Source organism: Myotis yumanensis, unplaced genomic scaffold (assembly GCF_028538775.1).
Source record: "Myotis yumanensis isolate MYYU_CA2020_CCGP unplaced genomic scaffold, mMyoYum1.0.hap1 SCAF_12, whole genome shotgun sequence".
In the NCBI taxonomy this organism is placed as follows: Eukaryota; Metazoa; Chordata; class Mammalia; order Chiroptera; family Vespertilionidae; genus Myotis; species Myotis yumanensis.
The window spans coordinates 7,512,760-7,532,469 of record NW_027223763.1 but is presented as its reverse complement, the minus strand read 5'-3'; the positions used below and the strand labels follow the sequence as shown (position 1 = coordinate 7,532,469).

Below are 19,710 nucleotides of genomic sequence, written 5' to 3'. Positions count from 1 at the left end.
GAAATAAGCCAGTCAATGAAAGAAAAATACCACATGATCTCACTCATTTATATGGATAATAAAGACCATTATAAACTGATGAACAAAAATAGATACAGAGGCAGAGCAGCCTCAAACAGACTGTCAAACTACAGGGGGAAGGCCGGGGAGGGTGGGGGTGGGGTGTAAGAGATCAACTGAAAAAGGACTTGTATGCATGCATATAAGCATAACTAATGGACACAAGACAACGGGGGTAGGGGAGGCCGGGGGAAGGTCAAGGGAAAAAAAAAAAGGAGACATATGTAATACTCTTTGTAATACTTTAAGCAATAAAACAAAATTTAAAAAAAATCCATATATGTAGAAAAACATAAAATGAATTTGGAGTAATCAGAATTTGATCTTTATTAGATTCTTTTTTTTCCCCTTATATGTCACTCAAGCTCTTATTGATGAAAAAAGTTTGAAAAGTGTGGAAACTGTCAGAACCATTTTCACTGTTGAAACTCTCATTGAGTCCTGAGTTCTGACTTGGTCTGTTTTGTCTGTTTTAGGCGCCCACCACCTGACCTCTCCCCCTTCTCAATCAGAGTCTCTGCTCGCCATGTTTGACCCACTGTCTTCACATGAAGGTAAACTAGTCAAGTGAACTATTTAAAAATTGAGATATAATTGACATATAGCATTATATTCGTTTCAAGGGTACAACATAATGATTCAATATTTGTATATATTGTGAAATCGTCATCAAGTGAGCTTTTTGACTCTTGTCTTATCAAAGTCAGAAGTATGCAACCAAAGCCCATTGTTAATAATGCCTTGGTTAGAGCAGTTGTGTTTCAGTTGCAAACTTTCCCCCTGTGTTCCAGGGGCTTCTGCTGTGGTGAGGCCAAAAGTGCACTATGCCAGGCCTTCGCATCCACCACCAGACCCTCCGATCCTGGAAGGAGCTGTGGGAGGAAATGAGACCAGGCTGCCAAACTTTGGTTCCCATGGTTTAACTCCAGCCGAAATGGAGGCATTCAAGCAGCGGCATTCTTACCCTGAGAGATTAGTTCGCAGCAGGAGCTCTGACATAGTATCTTCCGTCCGGAGACCCATGAGTGACCCCAGCTGGAACCGCCGCCCAGGGAATGAAGAGCGAGAGCTCCCTCCAGCCGCAGCCATTGGTGCTACCTCTTTGGTGGCTGCACCTCATTCGTCCTCTTCATCCCCGAGTAAGGACTCCTCAAGAGGAGAGGTATGGGACACAGGCCACGGAGAATTTGCTGGTGTGGTCAGCTTTAATGTCTGTCTGCCTAATTCTCTTAATATCTGAAATTAACATGGATTATATACATCCAGGGTTAAGAATGGACAGTAGTCATCATTAAAGATGATTTGTCTAGTATATCCACAACCTAATCCATAGGAAACCTTTAGTACTTTGTTTTTGTAGTGTTGCATTTTTATGATGCCTTTAACTTTTTCCAAATAATTTTATATCAAATTTAATTTAAACCTCCAATTTCCGAGATGGTTAGCTATTATTTTTTTCAATGAGGTATTATTTTTTATTTTGTTCCTCATCAAATTTTTAATTTACTTACTTATTAATTATACTGATGGTCCCATAGTTTTCTATTTTACTCAATGGGTTTGTTACTGTCATTATTTTTGTCCCCGATTTGTTCAGTGGGAGCCCCTTCAAGCTCTCAGAGGTTCTTTTGATATGCTGCCATCATTCTTTGAGTATTTCTTTCCTTTTGGCACAAAACGTTATCAGCTTATATTGTACTGTGTCTGTCCTAGTCCTGGACTAGCCGTTTCTCCAAGGAACCCTTGTTCCTTTTCGTAGAAAATGGTATTTAAAAACCAAGATCTGGATACTAGGTGTGCTCTTTGCTGTAGGAGTGTTGCTACTCCCAGGACCTCACAGTAGACAAAACCATGGGAGAGAGTGTGTGTGAATATACATGTGCATATACACATTAACATATGTGTATCTTTCTCTTTATATGTAGAGAACCATGAACATACACCTATATATTTCATTCTACTCTAAAAACAACAGTTTATTTCATCTTTCTCCCTTCCCATATTTGTAACTCCCTTCTGTGATAGAAACCCGTTTTCATAATTCTTCATGCATATACTTACTTGATCAGTCCTCATGTATGTAATCAATATGCCATCCCCTCTGCTAAACCATTCCCCACGGATGCCCTCATCTCTCTCCTTGGGTTCTGACACCCCATCTACAAGGATGCCCTTAGAGAAAATATTTTTAGTTCCAGTTTTGTCAGTGAATAAACAGATATTAAATGACTTGTTTAAGGTACATGATGGGCTACTGATACGTGGTCTTAATGATAACATAACTGATGATCAAAACATGAACTTTGAAGTTGGTCAGAATCTAGGCTTGAGTCCCCGCTGTGCCACACATAGGCTATATAAATTTGGGGAAGATGAGTGATAACCTTTTTTAGCCTCATATTTCTCATCTACAGAAAGGGCTTAATAATAGTACTTATATCCTAAGGCTATTGTGAGGTTTAAATGAGATAACATATATCCTTACACTCAGTGTTTGGCACACAGCACAGACTGGGTTTTATTGTTAATACTACTGCTACCATCTCTACTACCCTCCTAGACTTTATTTGCATTGCACTTACTCTTAAGGTTGTCTTAAGTGCCTCCTCTATGCAAGGCTCCATTATGGCTCTCAGTTTACTCACTGATGAGATAGTGCCTACCCTCAAGCAGATCCTTGTCTGGCTTAAAAGGTACACTTCCATGTTCCGAAGCTTCCTCTACAGCAATAAGAACAGTTTTTCTTTTAAGACAAACCTGAGGGGTATTTGTATTTTACAGACTAACTGAAATCCTTTTCATAGTAATTTGCCTGCTGCCCAACTCCAAATAAAGCATCAAAATTTTCCTACAGACTGAAGAACGCAAAGATAGCGATGATGAGAAATCAGACAGGAACAGACCTTGGTGGAGAAAACGTTTTGTTTCTGCCATGCCTAAAGGTAATTTTATAACATATTAGAATGCCATATTAGCAACCAGAAGCAAATCCCTGAAATCTCTTTCCGAGCCCGCATCTCAGCTCCTCTCTCCCTGAGGTTTGCTGGGCTTGTTTCTAGCTGTTTTTGCGCAGGTGGATGCTAAGGCAGAGTTTTAGCTTATTCTTTGCAGGAAGTGGTAGTGGTTTCATAAATGGAAGTCATGCAAGCGGTGGTTTAAATATCATGTACCCTGATGTTAGACACGTAGGACTTTTGACATATGTATTGCCAGTAATTATTGCAGGAAAAAAGGGATGCTATCAGTAATTAAACTGAAAATTTGAAATTCATCCTTTATATTCCTGGAATAAACTTAAGTTTTTAATGTTTATGTGCTTTGAGATTGTTTACACCCTGAATATTAGTGAGTGTTTATTTTGGAAGGCAGTTGTATAAAATTGTTCGCTTCTTTTGTGAATAGCCTGTCATCATACCAGTAGACATTGAGATTTGAGTTTGCAAAAGCATCTCTTCCTGAAAGGAGAGATCATCCAGGATTGCAGTTAGGGACTTCTTCCGATCTCAGCCCTGGGCGCTCAGGAGCCGAGGGGCCGCCTTCACGCCGTACTCCAGCCACTTGAGGACGAGGAGAGCATGGCTCAGAGTTTTGAATGTGTTGTTTCTGAGCGGAGGTTAAGAGGCAGTGGTTTTGATTTAGTCCCAATAGATTCCCGTTAAATCATTCTTCCTGTGGCCAACGACTCTGAACGCATCTTTAAGAATCTTCAATGCTATTTTAAGAACGATTATCAATTGACACTTGGGGTTTCTTAGCTTTTAAACTTTTCACCTTCCTTTCACTTAGAAATGTTGGCACACCAGTTAACTCCAGAATGACTGCTGTCTGCCGAGTAGTGCAGTATGTTGTATGTCACACTACTGACTTTATTTAATTTCCAGCTCCCATACCATTTAGAAAGAAAGAAAAACAAGAAAAAGACAAAGATGAGCTGGGGCCTGACAGATTCTCAACACTCACAGGTTTGTAGACCCATGGACTTCCTGGCTCCTTCATTCCCAGAGCACATATTTCATAACACTTTTTCTTGGGTGCCATAAGCGTTGCCTTTTTAGAAGAGTGTGTCTGTGTGTGTACAGTGGGGAGTGTGTTCTTCATAGCTCTGTGGTTTCCAGTTGGCGGCCACAGTGAATCTGTGTGCTCTTCCTGTAGACCGCCACCACCATCATCATCCTCATTATCATAACGTCCATTTATGGTGAGGCCCCTGTCCTGGGCCTCTACACACCCCACAATCTGACATCTGAGTGGCATGATGCCACGCAGTGCCTTTTAGGAAAGTGGTGATGGTTTTAGCTCGGTGCATGCCATCTCTTCGGATCATTGATTGAATAATTTTCGCTAACATTGATCATGGAACTCTAAATTTATTTTTGTCTGTAGCTCTTGATTATTCAGGATCATAGTGAAATTCTGTTTTACCTAATCATTTCCTTTTTTCATGATAAGGTGTTTGTTCAAAGAATAAAATAAATTTATAAACTTTACCAATTTTTACAGCTTGAATCAGTTTACCATTGCTCTCTAACCCAAGGTAAATACAACTAGGGGTTGGATTCTTATTCAGCATTTGTATTTTTGCAGCTTGCTGTTGGCACATTATGATTGTGCACCCTGAAAGGAAAGATTGTGAAAAGTAGTGTTAAGGACTCAGACTTGAATTTGATAGCTGTGTACTGTTTCCAATGACTGTAAATTAACTACAGGGACATTCATTTCTCACCTCTTTTTTTCTTTATCTTGATTTGAAATTACATTCTAAGTTAAAATGAAGAGCTTTATTTAAAAATGGGATAGGTTTCAAAGAACATCCTCCTCAGAGCTGCTCAGCATAGTACAGGTAGAATCTCATTGTAATGCATGGCATTCTGATGTCTACCTCTGTTAAATTTAGATGTAGCTCCTTGGCCTAGCACACATCCCTGCTTTGATGCATGACTTTCCTGGATAAAGGGTTTTGAACAGCAGGCGCTGTGCTTCCAGGCCACCGTCCCTGCCGAGAGCAGTCAAGCCCCTCTTATTCAGTCAGCCAATACCGTTGAACATCTGACTCATGCCAGACACTGTGCTAAGTGGTGTGGGTAGTAAGTCATTTCACACCTGACCCCTGTTCTTCAGGAACCTACAGTCTGACTGAGACACGTTGGAAAAGCTTCTTTCTGGCAAGATATTTGTTTTTCTTTACCATTTTCCTAGTGTTAGGACACTACCAATGTTTGCAGAGTGGAATGTCTTCATGAAATCTCATGTTTTTACAATGTTGAATTGATAATTTTGGAGAAGTTATAAATTGTTTTTTACTTGACTTTGGGCAATATAGTATTTTTCTTGGTTCTTAAACTGGAAGCTAGGTAGAGTACAGTAATTTTTTTAAGTAAAGTATTTCATTTTCTTTGTGTTCAATTCAAGCCATTTAACTTCTCTACTGGTGCAAAAACTTCTACCCAATCCTAACTAATGACCCATTGAAAATTATTATTAAATCCATTTTAAAATGCTATGAAAGGAAATTTCTTAACAGTCTGCTCATAATACCACCATCCTAACTATTCTTGTTTTTTTTCCATGTTCTCTCCCAATCTTTTTGTGTTTGTACATGGCTTTTCATGATTTAATCAGATTATGTATGTAACTGTATTCTTTTAACACATGTTATTTCATAAGCCCTCTCCCAGTTTCTACTAAACTGATTGTTTTTAGTAGTTTTTATTGACTCTAAGATAATCTATCATCTGATTTTACTGCAGTGTGAACATTCTCTTGCTTTTGGATATTTAAATTGTACCCGACTTTTACTATGAAAATACTGCTCACAGCTTCATATATGTAGCATTTTTTGTTTGTTTTCATTATTTTCTTAGGATAAAAATTTTAAGAATGGCATTATAGAAATAAAGTCAATAGGCAACATTATGGCTTCACTATAGTTAGCCAGATTCTGTTGTCCCTTTTTCAAAAGAGTCTCAACAGCACTGAAAACCAATAGCAAAAAGTACTCCCCCTCCACAAAATGATTTTGTAACGATAAAGATTTTTCAGTTTACATGTTGAAGATCAGATTATGACCCTGATCTGGCATCCAAATGTCATTATAGCAGAAAGATTACATTACTTTGGAAATCCTCTCTTTACAGTTTGTTACAATTTTACGGAGACAGAAATACAAAATATTTTCTATGGAAAAAAAAAGAAGAGCCTATGAGCATAAGTACTTAACCTCTCTATACCTCGATTTCCTCTTCTATAAAACGGGGTGATAGTAGTACCTCCCTATGGGGTTATTGTGATGATTGATCGAGATTGCTCATATAAGGTGCTTAGCACAGTGCCTGGCATGTGGTCAGTGCTCAATAAATGGTAGCTGCTGTTAACACACACACATAGAAATTCTAGTGATTTTTATGTGATTTTAGACTTTTTAAAAAATGGGATTCTACCAGAATGTGGACATTTATGGTAGCCACCTGGTTGGCCTAGATCTATCGCAGGAGTTTACATTTCACTCTGGAACTTTCTGTGTCCCATAGATCTGTAGCAGTTCTTTGCTTTGATCACTGTTAATTACCTTGACTACAGGAAAACATTGCGATGTGCTGATTTTGCCGACAGGATGGCAGTCCTGTCAGTAAACAGTGCTGTGCTGTGATTGTGATCAGCTTTTTCTCTGTGCACCCAGGTACAATTCCAGCACTCCCCAGCAATGTCTAGGTTCTCTGGGAGTGCCTCTGACTCCATTGCATGCACAAAAGTGCTCTGTTCCGGCAGCTGCACTGTCATGGTGAGATCCAGTGAGATAGCATATGAAAATCTGAAGTTTTCAAATCTGGTGTAGAGAGAGAAATCCAGGAAGACTGGAGGAAGGCAACTTTTATTATTACTTAAAAGGCTTTAATTCTCAGTTTGAATACTTCTTTTTTGTTCCTCCAGCATGGAGATGTCTGAGTAAATGAAGTCTGCATATAAAATTGCATTGTGGGAAGTTCTGTTAGCATGAGTTGCTAATACCAGTGGTTTGAGTGTAAGCACTTTAGAAACCCATCATCCATTCAGTCCGCACTGAACTTTTTGACACTGTCATGTGGAATTCTGGCGATGATGAGAAAGTGGATCTAATTCTCCCAAATCCGTGCTTTGGCAAGGCTCTCAGACCCAGCAATGGGAGGAGTAGGCAGTTGCATGGTGCCTCTTAACACTGAGATATGTGCTCTTTTTAAGTCTTACCTCCTAATCGGCCTTTGGGATTATGCTCCTGGTGTCGTACTAACATCAGAGTTGGTACAAACCGAAGGGAGCTAATTCTCTCACTCTCCTTTCCCTGCAGATGATCCCAGCCCTAGACTCAGTGCACAAGCTCAGGCCGCTGAGGACATTCTGGACAAATACAGGAACGCCATTAAGCGAACCAGCCCCAGTGAAGGAGCAATGGCCAACTATGACAATGCAGGTGATAACCGTGGTAAAGATTTGAATAGTAACATTTGTATCACAGTGATAAAGATGATCTGAATTAATAGTGCTACTTTTGAATAGCTGTCTGAAAAATATGATGTAATTCTCAAAATAAATGGAGAGGAAACAGAAGTATATAAAGCATAACTTCTACACAGCATGTGTTTATGCTTGTATGCGCACTGGAAGAAGAGACACTAAGGGGGACTTGGGAGAGGTGAACTTAGCCCAGCTTTTATTTTGAAAAGCCTTAAAATAACAGAAAAGTTTTTCCTAAAGCATTTGAAATTATTTTCTAAGAATAAAGATATTTTTCCTATACAAGCACAGTATCTTTATTATACTAAGGAACTTTTTATTCCTTTGATTTTATAAGTGTATATCTTATCTAAATTGATCTGTTAAAAACAATTGTGGTTCCACCACAGATCTCTCCTGGCTGCATTTGTGAGTTTACCCCCAACTCATTCCTGGGCAGCGGGAGAAGCCTTGGGGAGCCATAGCTGGCCAAGGGGTTTGCAGCTGTCTTCTATGGGATGATTCCATGCCCATAAAATGAGGGGTTACGTAAAACGATTTTTGAGACCCCTTTTAGTTCTGTGGTTCAGTGATTCCGATTATAGAGTAGTAATATTTTTTAAAAATATGTTTTTATTTATTTTTTTGAGAGAGAGGAAAGGAGAGGGAAAGAGAGAAACATAGATATGAGAGAGAAATATCATTTGGTTACCTCCTGCACACACCCCTACCAGGGAACTGATCGAACCCAAAACCAGGGCATATGTCCTGACCAGGAATCAAACCGGCAACCTTTTGGTGCATAGTATGACACTCAACCAACTGAGCCATACCAGCCAAGGTCAGATGATGATGATGATGATGATTACTAGAGTGGGGTCCCTTGGCCTGGCCTGCGAGATCGGGCCGAAATTGGCTCTCCGACATCCCCCAACGGGTCCCGGATTGTGAGAGGATGCAGGCCAGGCCGAGGGACCCCACTGGTGCAAGATCGAGGCCAGGGAGGGACGTGGGAGGTTGGCCAGTTGGGAAGGGACCGCAGGAGGGCTCCAGGGTGTGTCCGGCCTGTCTCGCTCAATCCCGGTCAGCCGGACCCCAGCAGCAAGCTAACCTACCTGTCGGAGCATCTGCCCACTGGTGGTCAGTGCACATCATAGCGAGCAGTTGAGCGGTCAGCATATCATTAGCATATTACGCTTTGATTGGTTGAACAGACGACTGGACACTTAGCATATTAGGCTTTTATTATATAGGATTATTATTATTATTAAATAAAGACTTTCATTGTTTTCAATTAGGATTGGTATAAGAAGTAGAATCATTCTCTTCTCAAAAAGTGGTCTCTTGATATATTATCATTGCTATAAATATCGTGTTGTAAAGCACAATGCTAATTTATCACTAAGTTGCCAGAACATTTCAGATTAAGCTGCTTATTATCCTTTTGGGGTGGGCTTTGTTTAGAGGCTATGGGTGACGGGGAAAGTGCACACGATTCTCCTCGAGATGAAGCACTGCAAAACATCTCAGCCGATGACCTCCCGGACTCCGCGAGCCAAGTGGCCCACCCTCAGGACTCAGCCTACTCTTACAGGTATTCCTCCTACAGGATTTAGGACTTTGGGGTTGGACTTTTCATCACCATTGCAGTCACCTCAGTCATGTGATTCATTGTGTCACTTAATAAAGGTATAAAGCAGAGAGATAAGAATGAAATGGCTATTTCCTGAGAAGACTTGGCTTCCTGAGTGGATGTCATATATCAGAGGCTTGAGTTCAGGGATAAAAGCAAACCTTGTGTGCTCACAGGCACCACATAAGCCATTACAATGAAACAGGTGGCCGAGCCTCTGCCCATGTAAAGCTCCCAGCCCCGGTGAGAAATGCTGGGGAGGGTGAGGGCGGGGTGGGAGCTGTCCCATAAGCCTGAGGAGCCCTCAGTTTGTCCTCCTCCTCACCCAGATTCCACAGTCACTGATACACGGCCAGTGTTGTTTCACATTTATTACCTCCAATTAGTTTAAAGAAGACCCTAATACATCATTTTATTTATAAACATGATGAAGCTTTGTAATTTTTGCCCTACAGTAAAATTGGAGGGAGTGGCAGACCATTTTTATTTTTCAGCCATGACTTTACCATTATATATTTTATGAGACTGCAGAGTGGGTGAATATTACAGATGATAGGCTTAGTCTGTAAGTTACTCATTTTATAGGAAGCAAGCCAATAGGGAAAGACTCGGAGCTGCAGGTGAGTGGACAGTGGGGATCCTGCAGGAGGAGCAGATGTGGCCTGTTCGCTGAGGGGTTTCAGCTCCTTCCTTTGGATGGCAGCTTTGGACATTCTGAGGAAGCTCTGGTCGATGCCCTGCGGGACCAGAAAGGGCCACAGCCACCAGCAGATGAGAGCATGCTGGTGGCATCTCTCAGTGTGAACAGAGCTGCACTGCTGTGGAGGGCGACACCTTACTGCAGGGCGCTCTGCCCTTGGTGGTGGTCGGCGCCTCAGTAGTTGGAAGTTGAAAGGAGCAGCTTTTGTCTCCAGCAACAGAACAGTAAGAAAGGGCTTCCTGCCAGCTTGTGAGCTCTCTAGTGGCCGGTCAACATTTGTCGAGAGCTGTAGTAGACGGCATTCTGAGTGTGAGGGGTGTCTCCCAGGTACGCCTTTCTGACTCTCCTAGTGCCTCCTCTCATAGCACATCTTGCCCACAACACTTACGTCCTTGCTCCTCGGGTCACTAGAAAGCCTGTTCCTTTAAGTGAGATGTCAGTAAGTTTAAAATCTTCTTTGATTATGACCACTTACAACATTTGATTCCTGAGATAGCATATTAACTTACATAGCAAATGTTCATAAAATGTGATCCTATCTGGATATAGAAATTAATGAATTTTCAACTCATTTTTTCAGAGATGCAAAAAAGAAACTGAGGCTTGCTCTTTGCTCTGCGGATTCAGTTGCTTTCCCAGTGCTAAGCCATTCAACAAGGAATGGCTTACCAGACCACACAGACCCAGAAGGTAAGTTTGCTATATGACCATTTATTTTTTCCTGTATTTGAAGGTTGAACCATATGAAATTGCCAGTATTCAACTGTATTTAAGCTTTATAGCAATTCCATATGGTTTAACTTAATAGATTTATGTTAGGATCAGTAAGGGCACTCGATTACTGCTGGTTCATTAAATGTTCAATGATTGAGCATGGCAGTTCAACTTAGTTCTACTGACACGTGCTAAAGCGGAATCGACATCCCAGAGGCTGAGGGATGACAGCCCCTTAGGTGAGCACGAGGATTTTCTCAGCAGTAACAGAATTCTTGTTTTTTTGTTCAGAGAATGAAATTGTATGCTTCTTAAAAGTTCAAATAGCCGAAGCAATTAATTTACAAGATAAGAACTTAATGGCTCAGCTGCAGGAAACAATGCGTTGTGTGTGCCGCTTTGATAACAGGACCTGCAGGAAGCTGCTGGCCTCCATCGCCGAGGACTACAGGTAACATGCAGCTTCGCTTCAGACCTTGTTTCAGCAGCAAGTAGTATCTTCTCGCCCTTATCTTGGGGACGAATCTAGGCTTACGTGAAAGTGCTTGGCTCTGCTCACTGGACATAGATTCCTGAGGAACACATTTGGCTGTTAGTCTGAAATGTGGTGATGAATGAGCAGCTCTTCCACACAGAGAAGTGCCATCTGCTTCAGCATTGCACCAAGGAGCTTTAGCAGAGGTGGGGCCGGTGTAACGAGGGTATCACTTCCCCTTTGTAGGGTGAGAGGGAAGACTGCTTCCCTGGACCAGGGAGGCAGGAGCAGGCCCAGGAATTGCTCCCTTTGTCCCTGGGCAGCCCCTTGCTAACAGTTGAGGAGAAACACATAATTTAGACGCTTAGGAAGTGAAGTGGCTTTGAGGCTGAGGGCACAGGTGCTCTAAGATGGTCACATATAGACTGTATGCCAATAATTGGTGGCATGTTTAATGACCTAGTGGTATAGAACCTGTATTTTGTTCTTATTTCAGTTTTCTCTAGCAATCAGTTTCCTGTTAGGAGCGAGGCCCTACCAGCGTGGAGACTGTGCTCCGATATAAAATAGGCCAGCAGTGCGAGGGACTCGGCCGTGTTCAGTAGTTAGGTGGCTAAGTGCTCAGCCCAGGAGGTGCTGTTCTTCACAGACACGCAGCTCTGTTCTCGAGCTGGAAGCAGAATTCGTCTTCCAGACTGTTGTCTGCAGCCTGACGTGCTAACGTGGAAAACCAAAACCTATGAAGTAATCTTTTTATTTTTTTAAAGAAAAATTAGGACTCTTAGTTTCCAAAGAGAGCGTGCACTGTATGTGTCTAGTGTCCTGCAAAGCCTGTTTCCTTTCAGGAAAAGGGCCCCCTACATTGCTTACCTCACCCGCTGTCGGCAAGGACTGCAGACCACGCAGGCTCACCTGGAAAGGCTGCTGCAGAGGGTGCTGCGGGACAAGGAGGTGGCCAACCGATACTTCACCACCGTCTGTGTGAGGTTGCTGCTTGAGAGCAAAGAAAAGAAGATCAGGGAGTTCATTCAAGGTAACTGGAGACGTTCAAGTGAGCATCTCTTCGGCCACAGCTTTGGGAAGATTTGGACATTTTTGTTTTGCTAGTTTGTTTGAATACCTCCATGTCTAAGAGCATTTCCGTAAGTTCCCAGTCACTTTATGGGTTCTCAATAAGTAAATTTTATTTTTATTGGTTTGAATATCTGTAGTTTATTTAAAAATGGATAAAATTGGTCAAGTTTTGGATCCACACAATTTTTCTCATTTTTTAAACCAAAGCATATAATTTTTATAACACACTCCTTATTCTTAAACTTTTATATCTTACCTTTCTCCCGACTTTAATGATTTGGCCACATATTCTCCTAAAATAAATCATGCCCAGACACTTTTGGCTTTAAGAGCATAGTATCTGCATAGCTAGTGATTAAAATTATTTCTACAATTTCCTTTTTAAAATTATTCAGATAGTGTATTTTTAAAATTATTATTTTGCATTGGAGACTTTCAGAAACTCACAGCAGCTGATGATAAAACTGCTCAGGTAGAAGACTTCCTGCAGTTCCTCTACGGTGCGATGGCCCAGGACGTCATCTGGCAAAATGCGAGCGAGGAGCAGCTTCAGGACGCGCAGCTGGCCATCGAGCGAAGCGTGATGAATCGCATTTTCAAGCTTGCTTTCTACCCCAATCAGGATGGGGACATACTCCGTGACCAGTGAGTGCTCTCTGTGTAGGGCCTGTGTTGGACCACGTAGGGAGACGTCAGCTAGCCCATACTTTAGCAGAGCTATACATAAGACCGGTATCTAATAGAGAAATGCATGTTCCACCCGTCAGAATTACAGTTTTCAGGGATGTGGAGACTCGGGCTGAAGGGTGTACACATTGGTCTGGCCTTTCTGGAAGGCACTGCTGTTTGCCTGGATTTAGCATTTTTGTTTTTCCTCTTCTGCATTTTCTTTTTCTTTTTTTTTTAGAATGGATCTCTTATCCATTTAAAAACATTTTTTTAATTGATTTCAGAGAGGAAAAGAGAGGAAGAGGTAGAAACATCAAAGATGAGAAAGAATCATTGATTAGAGCTGCCTCCTGCACATCCCCTACTGGGGATCAAGCCCTGACCGGGAATGGAACCGGGTCTCTTGGTTCATGGGCCTGTGCTAAAGCACCGAGCCTCACCGCCGGACCTCTCCTGCATTCTCTTGAGCATTGCTTTACAACCCGTTTCTCCCTCAAGCGCGTTGAGGCGCCCACTGTGCTCCCTAGCTGTAGCAGTGACTTAATGCACCAGGGACTCTCGAGGGTCCCTGTAATAGCATCTCAGGGTGGTCATAGGTGGTTTTTGTAAGTTTTCTCTTTTTCATGGAAATTTTAAGATATTGCGTGTATATTTGGGAGCGTTCACTGTCCTCTGAATGATTGGGATCGTCCCAGCCTGCCTCACTTGCTCATAGTCTCAGAGCTGTTAGCCCACCCGAGCCCCTGTCCTTAACACACCAAGTGGGACCTGTTTTCTCTCCAGAGCACCAGTCTTTGGCTTCCAGCGTGGGGTAAGGAGTAGGGACATTCAAACTGTGTTGGCTGCAAAGAGCACTTTGAAGCAGGGGGTGCCTGCCTTCCCCTCCCCGGCACCTCTGCAGGTGTTACAGAGGGAGCGCGCACGCCCTCTGGGAAGAACGCCGGCAGCGGGGAAGCTGGTTTAATCAAAGCTTCGCCTGTTGAAGCCGAATTATTTTCCCTGTGAAATGAGAGCTTGTGTGTTGAGTCCCTTCCCCGTCTAAGCATCTTTGGCTTCTGGCTTTTGATCCTCTACCTCGTCACAGCCTGCTTGCTAATTAGTGTGTCAGACAGTCTGTGGGCTGAGCGCTCCTCTCCTCTCTTCCTTGAATGCTGTCTGGTCTGGACAAGAAGGACTTCTGACTGCATCACCTCGCTCACTCAGCATTTCCGAGCAGATCCTGTTCAAAATGTGACTTTTTAACAAGACAGAATACCTACAGCTAAGAGAGAGTCTCAACTGTAATTGTAATCTGTATCTAGAAATAAGTCTAAAACAGTTTAAATGTCTTAAAGAATCAGTTATGACTCAGTGTGCCTTATTTTCTGACATGTATTTACATATTTGTTTTGGGGGTTTCCAGGGTTCTTCATGAACATATCCAGAGATTGTCGAAAGTGGTGACTGCCAACCACAGAGCGCTTCAGATCCCGGAGGTAACGCAGGTTCATAGCACGGGAGGCGTTGGGAATTAGAGCTGCACTTTATACTGTGTGCAGGTTGCCAGTGTTTCAAGGAAACAGAATGTAATGAAATATGTCACACCGTTTGCGTTAGAGGAACTTCATTCTAACTGAAGTTCTCAAAGATCCTCTGGGGATTAAAATTCCTGGTGAGGAAGGGACCTCGGTGGAGGAGAGGGCGAGCCAGGGCCCCCCGGGCCGCAGAAACCGCTGCTCCGGGAGATTAGTTGTACCTGAATATGACGCCAATTTACCTTTTAGTTATTGATGATGGAGTTTTTACCTGCCATACAGCTCTTACAAAACAGGAATTTCAGGTATGCGAGCTTCCTGGTTGTTTCATTAAAATCTCCACTAATGGAGCATTGATTAGCATACAATTTTTAATTGTCTTTGATTTCTTGGAATCCTTTATTTCTAAAACTACTGCAGCAAAGACACATTAATTAATAAATTGCTTTCTTTTAAAGGTAGCTTGTTTGTGCTTTTGGAATCAACTGCTCCAGTAGAGAAGCTCCAGCCTAGCTATTTAAGAAAGATGGGAATTTTATGAATTCTAGGTTCTGTGTTACTGTATGCCATTTCCTCCATTAGAGGATATCTAAGTTTTTTTACTTTAAAATGCAAAGCAAATTATTTAAAAATTAAGCTTAAATCTTTAGTGGACGGTGAAGGAACCGAGATCTTGTTTTACTGAAGAGGGGGAGAGGCAACACGTGCCCCCTGCCTCCGGAGGGGCTGTGGTCGCTGTCTGTGCTCCCGGCAGATTAGAACCCTGCGTGCCTGTCTGTGGTCTCGCTTAGGTTTATCTTCGGGAGGCGCCGTGGCCATCTGCGCAGTCGGAGATCAGAACTATCAGCGCTTACAAGACCCCCCGGGACAAGGTGCAGTGCATCCTGAGGATGTGCTCCACCATCATGAACCTGCTGAGCCTGGCCAACGAGGACTCTGTCCCTGGGGCGGACGACTTCGTCCCGGTGCTGGTGTTTGTGCTGATAAAGGTGGGCCCTCCCCGCTGGTCGTGAGAAGAGTTCATCTGGCATCGAGCAGGGTGGGGCACGCGTGTCCCAGGGTGTTAGACATGTGGCTGTTCCCAGGCCTCGAGCTCTGTGTGTCCAGAAAGAAAATGTCTAAGGTCCAGGTTTGTTTTGTCCAGAAGGCAGGGTTTTCAGGAGAAAGGGCTGAGGGGTCAGATTCCTAGGAGAGCGTTTTGAAGCAGGGCCCAAAGTCCTTGGTTGGGGTTCAGTGTATAACTTCGAGGGAAAGAAAAATTGTGCTTTTGCATCTTCTTTCACCCTGGTTCTTTGTAGTACTTGTCACATAAACTACTAAATTTGCCAATCAGATCTCTCTTCCTTTGGCCTCTTATTTTGTAATTGTACCGTATTATTTCAAAAAGCCCGACAGCCCCAGCTGGTTTGGCTCAGTGGATAGAGCATCAGCCTGTGGACTGAAGGGTCCCGGCTTTGATTCCAGTCAAGAGCACATGCCTCAGTTGCAAGCTTGATCCCTGGCCGTGGTCAGGGTGTGTGTGGGAGGCAACCAATCGATGTGTCTCTCTCACATTGATGTTTCTGTCTCTCTCCCACTCTCTCTAAAAATCAATGGGAAAATATCCTCAAATGAGGATTAACAACAAAAAAAAACAACAAAAAACCCTGACTTATTTTGTCCATTTTTGTCTTTAAAATAAAATTTCATCATCTAAACAATAACATTGAAAAGTTATTCTGAACATTTTGGGGGAACCATGCAGTTTGGCTGCATCACTTGTGTTTCCAGTCAGCTTAGCCCATCTGTTGATGTCTAAAGTATCTTTGACTCATATCTCATTAATTCTTAATGTTTGCAGTATTTCTGCAACCTCAACTCTGAGTCAGAACCCCAGGATCAGCGTGTGTAGCCTTCATAACTCCTCCCGTGGGCCGCTGCCTTCTCTCTCCCACTGTGACATAAGCTTGCTTTAGGAACAGGCTGAGGCCTGTTTCCCAACCACGTAACACACCTGGGTCCTTTCTCGCCACGTGAAGGTGGAAAGCAGGTGTCCTGTGTCACCTCCTGCAGCACAGGGCGTGTTATCTTGTCGTGTTTTCTTTCTCAGCTGCTTCTACCTGCACTTACCACCCAGTTTGCCTCTAGCATTTACTTCCCACCAAACACGCTGGAAGCCTGGGATATTGAGTAGGTCCCCTGGGGTGGTTCAACCTCCTTAGGGACCAGTGGGGTTCAGTGACCTGCAAGCATAGAAAGCTCTAGACAGTTCAGCTTGGAATAGAACCCACTCGCCTCGGCAGTGGACTGTTGCTGCTCACAGTGGCTAGGCTTTACAAAATAGTTCCAAAAAGGGAATTCGGGGATTGTTTTCAGAAGGACTGGTGTCTCTTTCAGAGACAAACATTTGAGAATAGTAACTGAAAGATTCTTGCAGAACTGTACATCTGACCAGTTGACTCTATTATTTCTCATTTCTCTAGGCAAACCCACCCTGTTTGCTGTCCACGGTCCAGTATATCAGTAGCTTCTATGCCAGCTGTCTGTCCGGAGAGGAGTCCTACTGGTGGATGCAGTTCACAGCAGCGGTGGAATTCATTAAAACTATCGATGACCGAAAGTGACCAGGACCCAGGCCACCCAGGCAGCAGACTGTTCGGCTGGCAAACCGGCCTCTAGGAAAATGTGCCAGCTGCTCTGCAGGCGGGAGCTTGTTTTGTATCATATTGTACAGCATTCAGACATTTTAAAACAGATCTTTACTAAACAGATTAATGCACTAACTAGCAGGTTCTCTTTCCTTTGGGCTCTTCCTTTCTGAATTGCATATTATCCTTTCTTGTCCCCAGATAGAGAATAGTACTGTAAAAAGGGACCACATTTTTCAGGTATTTGAAATACTAAACCTCCTAGAAACAAAGCAGAACCTCCTACAACATTTTTAGATCTCCGTTCCTGGATACCCATTCTTTCCTTTTACTGAACAAAAAAGAGCAGTGCACCCCTTTCAGGATGCTGTGCGCCCCTGTAGGGGTCCGTGGAGGGAATGGGCGCTGCCCTGAGGATTAAAGGTGACATCGTGGCATTATCTATAAATACACTCACCTAAATTGAAAGCTAAGAAGGAAATGTAAATATAATATATATTTATATTTGATGTAATATGGACATCTTCAGATTCTAATAAACAAGGAATATTGCTGATAGTAGATTGTGATGTACCCTCTTGTGAAATGGTTTCCTTGACAAAATTTAAGCTGAGCTTAAAATCAGAAAACAAAAAAATATACAGAAATATTTATTAAAGTGTAATACAGGTTATTGAACTTCCTAGGTGTGGGGCTTGATGCCAGGGCTGCCTTTGGTGAGAGGTATCCGACATGAGTAAGTCGCCCAGACATTTCTCACTGCACATCTCTGAGCTCAGGAGAGAGATCTCTAACCGCCATACACTCATCCCAAGGAGCCGTCGTATCTAACCCTTCATGTGGTACTTCTCCTCTGAAATACGGAACATAGTACAGAACCCCCATTGGAACTCCTCGCCACCCGCTCGTCATATTTTTGATGATGATTCACATTGAATGCACAGACCAGGAATTCAGTGAATGTCATTTTTTAAAACAACTAATTTGTATTGTCTGCTCTAGAGATCCAAGTTTTATTAGTGATGAGCTATTTTAATCAACCATACAATTCTTACAGAAAAAAATCTATTTTGGCTGGTTTCTGTGCCTTTACTCCCTCTTCTGAAGAAAAGTATGTGTTTCAAGATTTTGTTTTGATTGTATATTGATAATTAGTCAGGAGTTGGTTTTGGTGTCTGAGAAATTGGCCAAGGAGGCAACCAAAGTTTTAAGCACAAGCCTTGTACCTGGCCCCCACCGACTGGTTTCACTTTGTGTTTCTAATCATGTTTAGCTTCTTGTATAACAAACTCGTCCCATACCTTGAGCTCCTCGTCACTGACAGTGCTTCCAGGCGTTTTTAAGGGAACTGTGACGGACACCTGGAGCCGTTCTCCCTCCCTCCCAGATCTCCACGTCTCGTTGTGCCGAAGGAAGCTGGGTTTTCTTTATGCCTCCACCGCTTCTCATTCATTTATTTTAAAACACCCAGGTAACAAGCTGCATAGGCGTGTGGGAGGCGGTGTCTGCCTTTTGGGGAGCGGTCAGACTTAAACTAGTACTACAGTGCTTTGGAGTGTTCGGTCGTGTGCTTCCTGGGCTGTAAGGCTCAGACGTGCCCAGGAACGAGAAGTCAAATCCCGTCATAAATTCTTTACAAGACAGACTGTCAAACACGGTTTCTGAGACCTAGAGGGAGTCCATTTTCTTCAGCATTTGATTCAATAAATGTTAAGTCAACAGAAAACTCGCAATAGTTGAACATCGTTGTTATGGGATTTAACTCGGAAGTCAGTGAGAGATTTTTTTCCCTCCGTGGCTGCTAAATCTGTTCCATGTTATCACCATGGAAATAAATACGAAGATGTGGACACTGTGCAGGGCTCTTTTCTGTGGAACAGAAGGTGTTGAGTTTGGGGTGCAGGGCTACCCTGAGGCAGGAGAGGGGGCTCTAAGGGCTCGCGCCAGCGGTGAGAGTAGAGCCCCAGAGATCGGCATCAGAGGTGCACCTCTGAGATGCAGGTGGGGACTGGCAGAGACACGCGGCCCAGCTGGTGACGGGGCAGGAGAGTGCCTGCGGGCACCTTCCGGAGCAGGGACCCCTCCCCGTCCCCGTCACTGGCTTGATTCACCACCAGGTTTCTCAGGGCTGACGTCTGAATTGGGATTGGCGGGCGGGGTGTGAGGCAGGGAATCACTTGACTTTGCTCTTTCAGGAAAGAGGCGGTTCTGTTCTTTGGATGTTTCTTACCACGCTGACCCCAGAGCTGCTTTTACACGGAGGGTTAGTGCGAAAGTGCCAAGTCACCCCTCGGAAACACTCAGTAGCCACCAACTATCCCCTGGAATTTACAGATACCGAATGTCAACCGAGGAGAGAGCGGCTCAGTTCACGGAAATCTTGTAGAACTAAACTAACCTTCTAGTTTGTATTTTGTGTTCAGGTCCTGCTTCTGGAGAAAGTTAAGTGATAGAAATACAGATATTATCTTGTAAAATTCTTCTTTTTAAACCTGGTGAACACTCCACTCTAGGTCAAATCTCAGTCACAACTATTGCTTTCTCTTTCTTTTACAAACCTGCTTCTGAAAGCCTTTTCTCTACAGGCAATCGAATCGCTGTAGGGAGAGAAGAGGCTTTGTGAGGGGTTGACAATAGGTATGATGCGTGGCTTTTCCTGGAAGCCTTAGTTTAACAAGGACTTTCAGTAGACATGTTTTTGAGGTGCACAAGCAATAGGACAAACACACCGCCCACCCCGGCCCAAACAGCACGGAGCCCAGCTCTTGCGGGCAGAA

General features: G+C 43.2%; 1 protein-coding gene across 12 annotated transcripts in view; it reads left to right on the top strand.

Annotated features, from left to right (window-relative positions):
* Window positions 1-17,491, top strand: part of GAPVD1 (GTPase activating protein and VPS9 domains 1) — a 53,964-nt gene extending 36,473 nt beyond the window's left edge. For 5 of the 12 annotated variants that reach the window (XM_070430674.1, XM_070430673.1, XM_070430683.1 and 2 more), the window contains 13 exons: window positions 537-614; window positions 852-1,222; window positions 2,915-3,002; window positions 3,942-4,022; window positions 7,382-7,516; window positions 8,992-9,121; window positions 10,441-10,550; window positions 10,866-11,025; window positions 11,895-12,082; window positions 12,555-12,768; window positions 14,195-14,267; window positions 15,098-15,295; window positions 16,769-17,491. In XM_070430674.1, coding sequence (XP_070286775.1) covers window positions 537-614; window positions 852-1,222; window positions 2,915-3,002; window positions 3,942-4,022; window positions 7,382-7,516; window positions 8,992-9,121; window positions 10,441-10,550; window positions 10,866-11,025; window positions 11,895-12,082; window positions 12,555-12,768; window positions 14,195-14,267; window positions 15,098-15,295; window positions 16,769-16,909 — 1,967 coding nt within the window. In that variant the 3' untranslated portion in view covers window positions 16,910-17,491. The remainder of the gene's footprint in view (window positions 1-536; window positions 615-851; window positions 1,223-2,914; window positions 3,003-3,941; window positions 4,023-7,381; window positions 7,517-8,991; window positions 9,122-10,440; window positions 10,551-10,865; window positions 11,026-11,894; window positions 12,083-12,554; window positions 12,769-14,194; window positions 14,268-15,097; window positions 15,296-16,768) is intronic. The other 7 variants (XM_070430680.1, XM_070430677.1, XM_070430672.1 and 4 more) reach the window with 3 other exon arrangements.
* The last annotated feature ends 2,219 nt before the right edge of the window (window positions 17,492-19,710 follow it).